Below are 13,214 nucleotides of genomic sequence, written 5' to 3' on the forward strand. Positions count from 1 at the left end.
TTAAAAGTTTCAGAGGCATTTAACGTTACAGTATTGAGGAGAAAATGCTTGGAACACCTACGAGCTGCGTGAATACGGCAAAATGAGGATTTTGATGGCCCTCCGGCTGGCCGGGTGAAATTTAAAATACGACTGGCAGGAAATATACAAACTTCAAGGGGTTAAATTTGTTTTGGGGGATCGACAACTTTTACTGCATTGGTGAAGATACTTTTCAAAACTAATAGTATAATGGACTATGGTATAGTTTAGTTTTAAATTGACATACCGTAGAGCTTATTTGAAGATAATAATAAATAGGAAGCTGAATCTAATAACAATATCTCATTAGGTATACCTATTTCTTAGGCTTAGGTAATCCAATATAGATTCTCTAACAGACATTTTATTTGAAGGGTCTATCGTTGCAAATTCCACGAACTATAAACAAAAGGTTCAGTTTATAAATACGAGTATTATTGCACGTACGTATTATTGTACGAGTATTATTCATGACCAATTCCCAAAATTTTGGTGGACATGTAATGGTCACAAACAAACTGCAGAAAGGACTGAAATATACGCAATCAGAATATTAGGTTCTATATTGCTTCCATATTATCTTTCTTCGATTTCAAGGCAAAATGTCTCATGAATACCAGACAACGCATGCCGAAAACCGAATACGAAGTAATGTAATATAATGTGACGCAAAAAATCACTTGTCACTAGTAATAGTGTTCCGATCTTGTCACAGTGACGAGACGCGGGAAGGGCGTAACTGGATTCTGGTCTAACCAAGACAAATGAATAGCGGTACAAACATATCCCTCCGTCTTCGTAGCGTTTTTCTTCACGTAATAGGGATTGTTTTGTCGTATTCGTCACGTGAAATATTTTTGCGGGACGCACTATTGTGTTGCCGAAAAGAAGATTTANTAGATTTATAAATCGATTACATGAAAAGAAAAAATAAGTTCTAGTACATAATTAATAACATTACTTGAATCTAAAGAAAAACAATTCAGAAATTGATTCGTTCGTTTCAGCCAAATGACGTCCACTGCTGGACAAAGGCCTCCTCCAAGGTTTTCCACAATGAACGGTCCTGCGCTGCCCGCATCCAGGCTCTTCCCGCGACCTTCACCAGATCGTCGGTCCACCTAGTAGGAGGCCTGCCCACGCTACGTCTTCCAGCCCGTGGTCGCCACTAGAGAACTTTTCTGCCCCTAAAAGATGTAGCCTAGCTGATTGTTTTGGAAACCACTCGATGAAAACTTTATAGACTGAATATGTTGTGATGTTGGCACTTATATTATAAAAGTTCCTCCTAATACAAGTGGCCAAGCAAATTTTTTCTCACAATCAAATTGTATTTCAATCGGGGATATTATGATGATGTCAGAGTCAAATCAAACACTGCTAAAATAAAAATAATAATACCGATTTGTTTAATGTGCTACTTAACATAATACATAACTTAACAGTCAATTTATTGGGGGATGGGCACGTTGACCAACTCCTCGTACGGGACCTTCTCGAAGAACTTCTCGATGGTTCTGATGGCCAGGTCAACAGCGTAATCTACGATCGGCTTCCCGAACTCCTCGGCCACTGTCCTCCAGTTGTCGTTCAGGAATGCTAGTACTGTGTCACCTGAAACAAGAAATAAATACTCATTAAATACCTAAGCTGTTCCTAGTCCAAACTATCTGAGCTTATACTAGTAAATACAATGTGAAGACTGGATAATGGATGAATATGAAATAACAATACACGTCCAAATCTATTACACATCATTGCTTATCAATGTGCCCCATGTCGTCATTAAAAATTGTCCCATGTCCCCATAAAAATTGTAGCAGTTAATTATAAAATTAATTATGGTTACCAAGTGTACTTTTTTAAGTTTTCGATATTGGTTCCTTATAGATACTTGAACACCAGCCGGGCTAGAATGCCCGCCGTGATATACTCTTATCGAACTCAAAATGTATGGGCAAAATCGATAAAATAGCGTGATAACCGCTTATCTCGACACGCATCCTAGGCCTGTAGATTCCAACTCCAATTTACATAGGAAAATATTTTTTCGATACTGTATAATAATATTAAGAACACTGTAATAGTAGACTACTATTAGTAGTCATATAGGTATGGAACGCTCAGGGTCTTAATCTTAGAAATCATAGCTATAAGGATAACAAAGATCAATTAATTCAAGGTTTACTAATGTATGTAGTTAATTCAGTTCATTTCTATTGTAATAACAGGCACAAGGCTGACAAAAATCATTGAATAATCTTGTTGAATGAAATCACTAATCAGTATTTCAAATGAGATTTTCTTACGAGTGCCTTGAGTTTCCATTTAACTGAATCAAATTGTTTTAACGCAATCTGATGTAATAATATACAACTCGTGAGCACGAAGCTATATCCTGAGGATAAGGAACTCGATGATTTGATAATAATTATCAGGTTCTTTATTCAGCATCAATTTGGATGACAAATGAACCATGCTGTCTTATTTGGGTAAATTACTGAGTTTGTAGGCTTGTCCTATGTCCCTTTTAGGCTTTGCTAATTGGGAGGGATATCCTGCTAATTATAATTGAAATTCAATTGGTGCTAATACACCTCGGCGCGTGCGTGTAAGATTTTTTCAAATTAGTTCCGTTTGATCAATGTTTGCAAAGGTCAATTAAAACAGTCGATTTTTCTGTCGCTTGTGGTTGACAAAATATTTTTAATAGAAGAGTTTTCATTACTGAAAGCATGTCCACTCGAAGCTTTATAGGTACCACTTCTGGCCATAACTAATGAAATTTTTAAAATATTGAAGAATACGAGATAAAATTTTCTGAAATTTTTGTGATAGACGGACGCTCAGCTCTGAATTAAATGTAACTCAAAGACAGAGTGAGCTGTTACTGTGACCTAGTGGTTACGAAGTTGGGCAACCTAGATCATTGATTGCTTATGATCCACGTAATTGTTGATTTTACAAGAAATAAAATAGAAAATTAGATGATATATAAATAAATTACATCAAGGACCTAAACAAAGTTTTCATAACTTAAAACTGTTTTTACCTAACTGTCATGACTATATTAATTTTTTTCCCAAAAGTACAATCCGATTGTACAGTAAAACATTTTTGAATGTAAAAAAGGTTTATAATCAGAAAAACAATCTCACTCAGTTCCTTGCTGCCCTTGAAGAGGTTCTTCAGGTCAAATGACACTCGGTCACCGTAATCAAAGGAGTACTTGTAGTTTCTCACGGCGAAGTGGTTCACGGCGTTCTCGTCTTTCACGTACTTCGTGTTGATGTCCACTTTCATTCGGAGGTTTGCTGTGAATAATTTAAAAAAGTTCCATTTAAATTATGTTTATTTTATTGCCAAAATATTTGCATTTTTCTTCAGCCAAGTTTGTAAATAGGGCTGCATTGCACCATCTTACTTTAACTTAATAAAATAAAAAATCTGTCAAACCCCATACAAAAATAGTCAGCTCATAGTTCCGGTTGATGTAAGTTGGCGCAACTCAGCCTTAGAAATGTCATTAACGACCGTTTAATTATAAAGGGTATAAATCTGCATTCATGTGTTCAAAAGGATATAGGTACTCGTAGTAGGTAATAGATAAACACTTTATTCTACACCACACACAATAAGAGCAGATAGAAATACACCAAAGACATAAGGTAGGTTATCTATTTGTAGTCCTGTTTGCATTTTTTTTTTGGATAAGTATCATTTATATATTTTTTTAAACTGAACGCAAAGTAAGCCTCTGAAAATTGCATTAAAATCCAATATTCACACGGCAATCCCGACTTTGCACCTTAATTGGCCGATAATCCTTTATTAAAAATACTCACTCAATTTAACCTTCGCATCCCCCTCGCCGTTGATGGGAAACAGCAATATTTTCCCAACGGCCCCGTATTGGCCTTTGATCGTCAGGTTACAGTGGAACTCCAGACCGAAGTAACGTTTCTCTAATTGTGATCTGGAAAATCAAAATGTAACATTAATGAGATGCAGAAAGAGAGAGAGAGAGGACCTAAATACAATATGACGGTTCACATTCACTGTTAGGAAAAAATACGAGCCCTCTTTTGTTTCAGAGAAATTGTGTTCCGCTATTGTTTGTTTTCGATGGAGCTTTGTACGTTTAAAATATTGTAAGGCTGAGCTTTAACCGTAACTATAACCATAGCCGGTGTCTTTTGTATGGAGTTTGACAGAATTTTGATGTTTGCTATAGTTAAGTAAGATGGTGTAGCCCAGCCTAAGTTGGATGGAATATTTGACGTTGATGCTTTGCGACCTCCATTATCCTTGGAGACATCGAATCCAGATCATGTGTTTTGTAATAATAACACATGATATTTCCCATTTCAAGGTTATACCTATATTTTAAATATTTTTAGGTTTAATATAATTTCCAGGAGATAAAGTGGACTTAACTAAAATACCTATTCATTTCTGGATTGGAAATTTTGAATTAGGCAGACAATATAGTGGATTATGTTATTAATACGACTTAATACGATTAAACGACCATATGAACCGTGTAAGCCATTATTCATCAAACTGGGCATACTTACTGTACCTGGAAAAATTATTACTGCATGTGTATTGAGGTGTATAACAAAATTCCTGATGTATATAAAAATGGCCCTACAAAATTGATGGTGAAAAAGCTTCGGGAATGGCTGACTACTGTTTGTTTCTACAGTGTTCGGGAATTCCTTACCCGTAAATTTGCATGTTAAATATTTTAACAGAATAGAGTCCTTAATACATGTAACATCAACAATAACCTGTACTTACCTATTCTTGCAAATAAATATCTTTATCTTTATCTAATTCTGAGACTGGATTTGAAAAATGTAACCATAATTTTTCAGTTCTTGGTAGGTAACAATGAATGTGAAATTTATTCAAGATGCAATTATTTCTTTTGTAACTGATAACATCCTACTGGTTTTTGTCACATAGTTACATTGTTTATGATGAGATAATAATCGTCCTGAGAACTTATAAGCTGTAACTATCAAGGTCTTGATTATCTGATATCATCCATCATTATTAGTAAAATCAATAAGCTATTTTGGCACGGCTTATTTACTGTTTTATTTATCATTATTTTATTCAACACTATGTCACAATATAGCACCATGAATGGACGGTCAGACTCCTCGCAAACTACAGACTTTTAGTCGGCCGATAATCATCATCATCATCTCAGCCATAGGACATCCACTGTTGAACATAGGCCTCGCCCAATGCTTTCCATGTTGCCCGGTTGGTAGCGGCCTGCGTCCAGCGCCTTCCTGCTACCTTTATGATGTCGTCTGTCCACCTTGTGGGTGGACGTCTCACGCTGTTTTCCGGTACGCGGCCTCCACTCCAGAACCTAGCTGCCCCATCGGCCGTCAGTTCCGCGTACTATTGGGCTGATAATTGGGCTTAGTTAATTCTAATTTGATTGATTACCAATACTTTCCATATTGCTTATCAGCCCGAATAAACTATGCTAACGGCCGACAAAAAGTCTGTGGTCTTCGGCTAGGCTTAAGCTTGATGTGCTGATATTCGTATCTATTCTTTTAGTGACTGTTTCGCAAACGTTAACTAGCTGTGATGGATGGGGCTTGCATGCATAATGCACATTACCATTGTTGGGAAAGATACAGATCATAATATCCGATTGATTACCAAAACATGTCTGTAAGTGTAGAATGCAGAAATGCTGAGTGCCTTGACCCGATGCCTTTTTATTCAATTTATAGATTTTATTTTTAAGCACAAAATATTGTTGAATAACTAAGTTATGAAGAACCATTATAATCTTTTTATTGTAATCTCCATGGCAATGCAGGCGACAGTCGCGAAAATTTTGTTATCTCAATCGATGGTAGCATTGCAAATTTTCCGCTCCCTTCACCGATTTTGCGTAAGTCCAATATCAGTAAGAACGTTCACCTTAAATTATAGTTTTTATATCGACCCTGTACCCTTTAGGTTTCGTAGGTATCTTAAAATTTCGCGGACATAATAGACATAACTATTTGATAAGGAATCCATTTCGAATACCAGAGCAGTATAAGTATTTCATGTTAAAAGTATATCACCAATTGACTGTTATTATGGTGTAGTGCATATGACACATACAAGCAATATGGAGCCGCTTGGCAGTATTTTTTGAACATTTTGAAGTACTTGCTATCTGTTTACACACAAAACTAGATTCTCCTCCACATTTTCAACTACAAACTAACTGATGGAAGAAACCAACTTGCAAAAAATTTCAACTTACATTACATTGTCGACGATGCATTTTCTAAAGCCAGAAACTTTTCCTTTATAAAAGGTCACCTTCAGCCCGCTCAAAGGTATGGCCAGCTGGTCTATCGTAAAAGGGTCCAAAGACGGAACACCGAGTTCTGGAATACCCTTTACAAATTCAGGGAGAGCAAACTGTGTAGCTTCCACAAGGCATTCGCTAGTTGTATCGTTGCATGGGTGGATGTAGTCAGCTGAAAAAAAAGCCTTTTTAAGCATAAGTATAAGGGGTAATGCTTTGCATGATTTACAAAAACGGCTTCAGTGATTTACTATGTTGAAAAAAAAGTGTTCAGATTTTTAAGTGACCCCTATGGCAACACATAACAGGAATTGTGTTTTGAAAAATTGACGGTGAAAACGGGCATTAGTCTCTGTTATATTGTAGCAAATATCATAATAGCCTAAAGGCATAATAGATAACAATATTATATAACTATGTATAATTTATTCATAATTTGAATGACGGAAACTTCCTTAAACTTTTATTTATAGGCTTTCATGGTCACCAATATTTCAAAAGTGGTAAGACTAGTTTTGACGTTTATTTTGAATTTCTGTTTGTACTCGTATTTTGTCTCGACGTCGAAATCATTTGCACTATAGCTGCAAAGCAATCCCGAAAGAACGTATTATTTATTTTACAATTATTAACATAGTGCGAAGTTCACAGCTAACTATTAATTAGCTTTTAATGACTCCATGTATTTATTTACAATGTTGAAGTGAAAAACAATAAATTGTGTAGTCGTAACCATCAATTTACGTTGATTTTTACAACTTTGTTGTATTTTCCTTATTACCGGTTTCTTTTAACATGTTAGTAGCAGCTTTTGTTCTGTGCATTGGAATGTACAATAAAAATATTTGATTTTGCACATAAACATTGCTTCACATGTTATCGTCAACTTATTAGTAGAGTAAATAAGACTGAGGTTTTGACAATGTCGAGGACACTTTGATATTTTATGTAATCACGAATAAGTCTGTTTAAAAACTTTGATCACTGTAACGTAGGTTTTTGATATAGCAATTTTATGGTATTTGACTCTATTAGACTCTACATGTGACATGGTATGGCATTCGATTAATTTTTTATTTGTTTTCGGTTGATTCACGAATAATAATCAAACTTATCATGAGAGAGGTAATAGAATGACAGCGATTCTTATTTTTTTTTTTTTTTTTGTTGTCACTTTAAATGACCTATTCAAGGCTACTTTTTGACTTAGTGAAAAAAATAGCGGAAGTGGATTTCATTATATGAATTACTTGAGTAACTTAATTGATTCATAGTTTAAAATCACGTCACGTGAACATTTCATTAATTACTGACTCAAGATTATAGTTTTTACCTACTATTTACAAACTGCAATGATGCAACAATAGTAACTTTGATGGGCCGGTAGTTGCCCATAAGCAATGGAAAATGTAGTTTGATAATTATAGCTTACATTTTTAGAATGGACAATTCCGTTACGCCAAGTAATTATGTGAAATAGGCTTACTACGTATATCACTGTTATCATTCATAATACTACAGTTAAAATTTCTTTAAGCTTAACCACTGTATCAAGTACAAGGTCAGCATTTTACTCGTTGTGTAACCAGTGTAAAGTTACGAAATACAAAAGGTAAACAAACCGTTAATTTGGTTTACTGCTGTACTTACTTGGGAGATGTCATTATTTTTCAAGTACAGTCGCAGAATGAAAAGGTTCGTCACCTTAGTGTCGGTTTTCGCTTGCACTAGGTACTGTAAGAGTCAAACCTGCCAACATAACAGTGCAAGAAACAGTGCTGCTAACATTTAAATAAATATGACGTTTGCTAACGAATAAGGTTTTGCTTGTTTATTTTTCTATCCCATCAGTGCAATGCAATGATGACATTGACCAATGACAATAGTTTTTTTTTTATTTAATAGAAATAATAATGGCAGGTTGAACCAACAAGAAGGTTTTAGTTTATCAATCATAATAATCTTCTTGACAAGATAAATCGTCAAACAACTTTGACATCAACATCTGAATAATTTTGAACTTTACTGACGAACAGTTAAAGATTATTTTCTCTAACTCAAGATTATTCTGTAACATAGTTTCAAAAGGTAATATGTGCTCGCGATTCGTTGAAGGAATCAATTTGAAAACTGACGAACCTTTTCATTCCGTGACTGTACATGCAACATTCTTGACATTTTCATGATTGTGTTAAAGGTTTTTTTATGTGAGTTAACTGTCTTGTTTTTTCCATGTTCTTATTTTTATTTTTTCTGTGTCAAAACACCCTTTGCTTGGTCTTTGTATTTATCTTTTTTTGTTTCGGTTAATACAAATTGTCTATTCGTTAAGTAAACCCGTTACTGTATTGTCATTTTTAGCTAAAATCTCAATTAGATTAATTTGAGAATTAATTTGCTCACGTTTCTAAAATAATGTGACTAATGTGTATAGTGTGAGATTAGATACCTACGAGTATGTATTTTCAGTACTTATTGACCTGTTATAGGCTCATCCACCGAATATTACCTTAAAACCAAGTTCAAACTTTAATCTTTCAAAAAAACTCTAGATATGACTATATTCAATCAACGCTGTTTATTACAGCGAGCATTTGCATGAGGCCGGATTTAAATGAATAAGATTATCACCATCATTGGATCCTCAACAGGAATCTAACCTGCAACCCCAACCAGCTAGTCTGGTAAGCTAAACACCAGAATTAGCCGGCGCGATTATACATTTGTTATTGTTGTTATCATGTAGCATTTTGTATTTACATTCCTAATTTAAGATCCATTTAAAAGTATTAAAACGCACCTGCTTTATTTAGGTCACCTTTGGATGATAAAAATCGTATCCATAATCGATTATGATCAAATTCTTAATCAAGTCAGATATGAGTCTAATTATTTTTCAATACTTACGAGCAAGCTTAGCGTGTCCATTCCCGAAACAGAAGACGATCAAAAGAACTGCACAACACAAAAAAGATCGTAACTCCATATTAAAAACAAGACAAGTTGAACAATTAATGTCAGTTACGCCACTGTGGCGACTGAGTAGCTCAGCTCCTTTATATCAACAAACGGTAAGACGATGTTAGACCTTCGTGGACGGACGGTGTTACTTAGCAATCGGTTAAGAGGCGAATGGCTCGTGTGTAGAGTAGATCAGAGGATATAAGGCAATTATACTGATTATCATAGCAGAGAAAATTTGCTGCGCGTGCGACTATACTTCGGAAATGAAACGCCGGTGTACCGACAACTGACATTGGGTTTGTTTTTTTATCAACAACGAGGAAGCTCTTGGCATCTCTGTCTGTAGGTGATAATTAGGGTTGAAGTGTAAAAATTTTGTAACAACAAATCAGTTTATAAAAATTATATTATTTGTAAAAAAAACAAATAGTTTATGATTATTTATGTAATTTCGTTGCGGGTCCAATGACATTTTAACTTTCCCCCGGGACAAACTTGACCTTCATTCGTTGGGTTTTTAAGGCGGTCAAGCTGTAAATCCTGGCTACACAGGAGTTAGAGTGGTGGGAACGAGAGGTGGGAGTAGTACCGTTTGTTTGTTTATATTAAGTATCCCCTATAAACAACAATGAATTTTGATTATAAAAAAATCAATTGACATTAATAATATTTATAAACACTAGTTAGTTAATACAAGCTAAGCTGACAGTCTTCTGATCTGAGCAACGGATTACTTTATAACTATGAAACTATCCGGTGATTTTGCTATTCCTTTTACTTGCCGGTAGTTACCGTAATAACCGCGTAATAAGTTAGAAGGTCTACTTAACTTGTGTCAAATTGTACATAGTTATAATCTCATGTCAAGGACAGGACAGATTACTGAAAAGGATTTCCCCCCGCTATATCTTTCTTACCTTCAAACTGATGGTCAAATACCTACATCAATTCTGATTGCAGGACGATTAGCTATCTCAGGACTTCTGAACAATCATTAGTAGGGTTTCATTAAGAGTTAAATTGTAGAGCTTATTTATCATCATCATCATCTCAGTCATAGGACGTCCACTGATGAGATGAACATAGGCCTCCCCTAATGCTTTCCATGTTGCCTAGTTGGTAGCGGCCTGCGTCCAGCGCCTTCCTGCTACCTTCATGATGTCGTCGGTCCACCTTGTGGGCGGGCGTTCCACACTACGTTTTCTTATAGACTTTATTATGAATGCATATTATCCACTGCTTATCATGAATCCTCCAATAGGTGTAAATGACAAGGAATGATAGAGTTGGTCTCTCTCGATCCCAAATTCCCAATGCTCGTGCCTTCAAATCCCAGATTAGCAACACAAACAAAAACATCACATAATTGTTTGCACAGTTAATTAGGCCGAAGGCTGAATCAATAATAATAATATGATTATCTGATAAGAAATAGAATTATACTGACTACGACAAACACTCAAAAATTAACATCAGTAATGTGATTTCATTACAAGTTCCTCAATGGGAGAAAAAAAAGAGTCAATGAAACGGTTTATTACCGCAGCCCCCACCAGGCTTCTCCCCACTAGTGGAGACAACGGGATTGTAATCAAATAATTAAAATTAACTAGGTGGACCGACGATCTGGTGAAGGTCGCGGGAGGTGCCTGGATGATGCCGGCGCAGGACCGGTCTTTCAAGAATAAGAATAATAATTATTTATTTGCTAAAACATGGTCATTACTTACAGATATTAAAGGAATACATTTATGTCCTCATATTTGACTATTAGTCCANAGACTTGGAAGCCTGCGGGTAACGAGCCATTGGACGTGGAGAGGGTCATTAATTATACACATATTTTCTACTTTGCCGAACATTTGCACGAGAACGGTTTGTTCAAAACATATGAATTTGGTCTTATTAATGCAGAATTAAATGCCCTTCAACCATCAGGAAGACCACTTTTCGATAGGGTAAGTCCTTTACGCGGTATAACTGGAAAACCGAAAAAGCGCCCCTTTCGGGCCCCCCCCCCACTTAAGCACAACTCCGTCGAAGTCGAAAACTTAGGAGAGTCTTAATGGGCAACCAATGAAGCCATTAAAGCAATAAAATCTTTTGTAGGAATTATTTCCGATTTAAAAGCTAATTCTACTGGACTAATAGGATAGTTTTTATCCCGGTTTTTGAAACAGGCTCGCGCGCGATAATGGTTTTCTGTGACAGACAAAATTCCACGCGGGCGAAGCCGCGGGCGGAAAGCTAGTTATGTATAAATGGAGAAACAAATTAATATGTCTTTAAGTTAGCTAAAATTATAATTTATGCACCTAAGCTTCATTGCACATTTTGTCTGAAACTTAAAACCGGATTGTAAGAAATCGTCTGCCAAACGCTTTGGTTTGGTTTGGGCCATACAAATAGCTGGCGCTCGAGAACTAACTTGGCTACTGACAAGTCAATCTCACATGTAGGTAATACAAAGAACTATGTTCATTTGTTTGTTTATATTTTGTACCCCCTATATACAGTGAATTTTGATTATAAAAAAATCAATTGACCTTAATAATATTCATAAACACTAGTTAGTTAATACAAGCTAAGCTGACAGTCTTCTGATCTGAGCAACGGACAACTTTATAACTATCCGGTGATTTTGCTATTCCTTTTACTTGCCGGTGGTTACCGTAATACCCGCGTAATAAGTTAGAAGGTCTACTTAACTTGTGTCAAATTGTACATAGTTATAATCTCATGTCAAGGACAGGACAGATTACTGAAAAGGATTTCCCCCCGCTATATCTTTCTTACCTTCAAACTGATGGTCAAATACCTACATCAATTCTGATTGCAGGACGATTAGCTATCTCAGGACTTCTGAACAATCATTAGTAGGGTTTCATTAAGAGTTAAATTGTAGAGCTTATTTATCATCATCATCTCAGTCATAGGACGTCCACTGATGAGATGAACATAGGCCTCCTCTAATGCTTTCCATGTTGCCTAGTTGGTAGCGGCCTGCGTCCAGCGCCTTCCTGCTACCTTCATGATGTCGTCGGTCCACCTTGTGGGCGGGCGTTCCACACTACGTTTTCCTATAGACCTTATTATGAATGCATATTATCCACTACTTATCATGAATCCTCCAATAGGTATAAATGACAAGGAATGATAGAGTTGATCTCTCTCGATCCCAAATTCCCAATGCTCGTGCCTTCAAATCCCAGATTAGCAACACAAACAAAAACATCACATAATTGTTTGCACAGTTAATTAGGCCGAAGGCTGAATCAATAATAATAATATGATTATCTGATAAGAAATAGAATTATACTGACTACGACAAACACTCAAAAATTAACATCAGTAATGTGATTTTATTACAAGTTCCTCAATGGGAGAAAAAAAAGAGTCAATGAAACGGTTTATTACCGCAGCCCCCACCAGGCTTCTCCCCACTAGTGGAGACAACGGGATTGTAATCAAATAATTAAAATTAACTAGGTGGACCGACGATCTGGTGAAGGTCGCGGGAGGTGCCTGGATGATGCCGGCGCAGGATCGGTCTTTCAAGAATAAGAATAATAATTATTTATTTGCTAAAACATGGTCATTACTTACAGATATTAAAGGAATACATTTATGTCCTCATATTTGACTATAGTCAGCCATGCAAAATAGTTTCTATGAATTGAATTTTTTCTTTATGTAAATCTTTGGGGGAGGCCTTTGTCCAGCAGTGGACGTCATTTGGCTGAAACGAACGAACGAATTAATTATTTCATTAAATTTTCAGCATTGGGCACAAGCCTGGTGGGGGACAACGGGAATAAACCAACGAAACCTGCCGACGAATATTGCCCTAAATGGTAAAAGTTTTGAGTTGTTTCACCGCTGAAGCCCC

General features: G+C 36.0%; 1 protein-coding gene across 1 annotated transcript; it reads right to left on the reverse strand.

Annotated features, from left to right (window-relative positions):
• Positions 1–1,407: 1,407 nt before the first annotated feature.
• On the reverse strand, positions 1,408–9,486 carry LOC114352827 (circadian clock-controlled protein). Its single transcript, XM_028304570.1, has 5 exons — positions 9,269–9,486; positions 6,314–6,533; positions 3,867–3,997; positions 3,180–3,335; positions 1,408–1,635 (listed from the first exon to the last, which is right to left on the reverse strand). The coding sequence occupies exons 1-5, from the start codon at positions 9,345–9,347 to the stop codon at positions 1,472–1,474; spliced, it is 750 nt and encodes a 249-aa protein (XP_028160371.1). The 5' UTR covers positions 9,348–9,486; the 3' UTR covers positions 1,408–1,471.
• Positions 9,487–13,214: the final 3,728 nt, after the last annotated feature.

This window comes from Ostrinia furnacalis, unplaced genomic scaffold, assembly GCF_004193835.3.
Source record: "Ostrinia furnacalis isolate ACB-3 unplaced genomic scaffold, ASM419383v2 OfSCF1456, whole genome shotgun sequence".
In the NCBI taxonomy this organism is placed as follows: domain Eukaryota; kingdom Metazoa; phylum Arthropoda; class Insecta; order Lepidoptera; family Crambidae; genus Ostrinia; species Ostrinia furnacalis.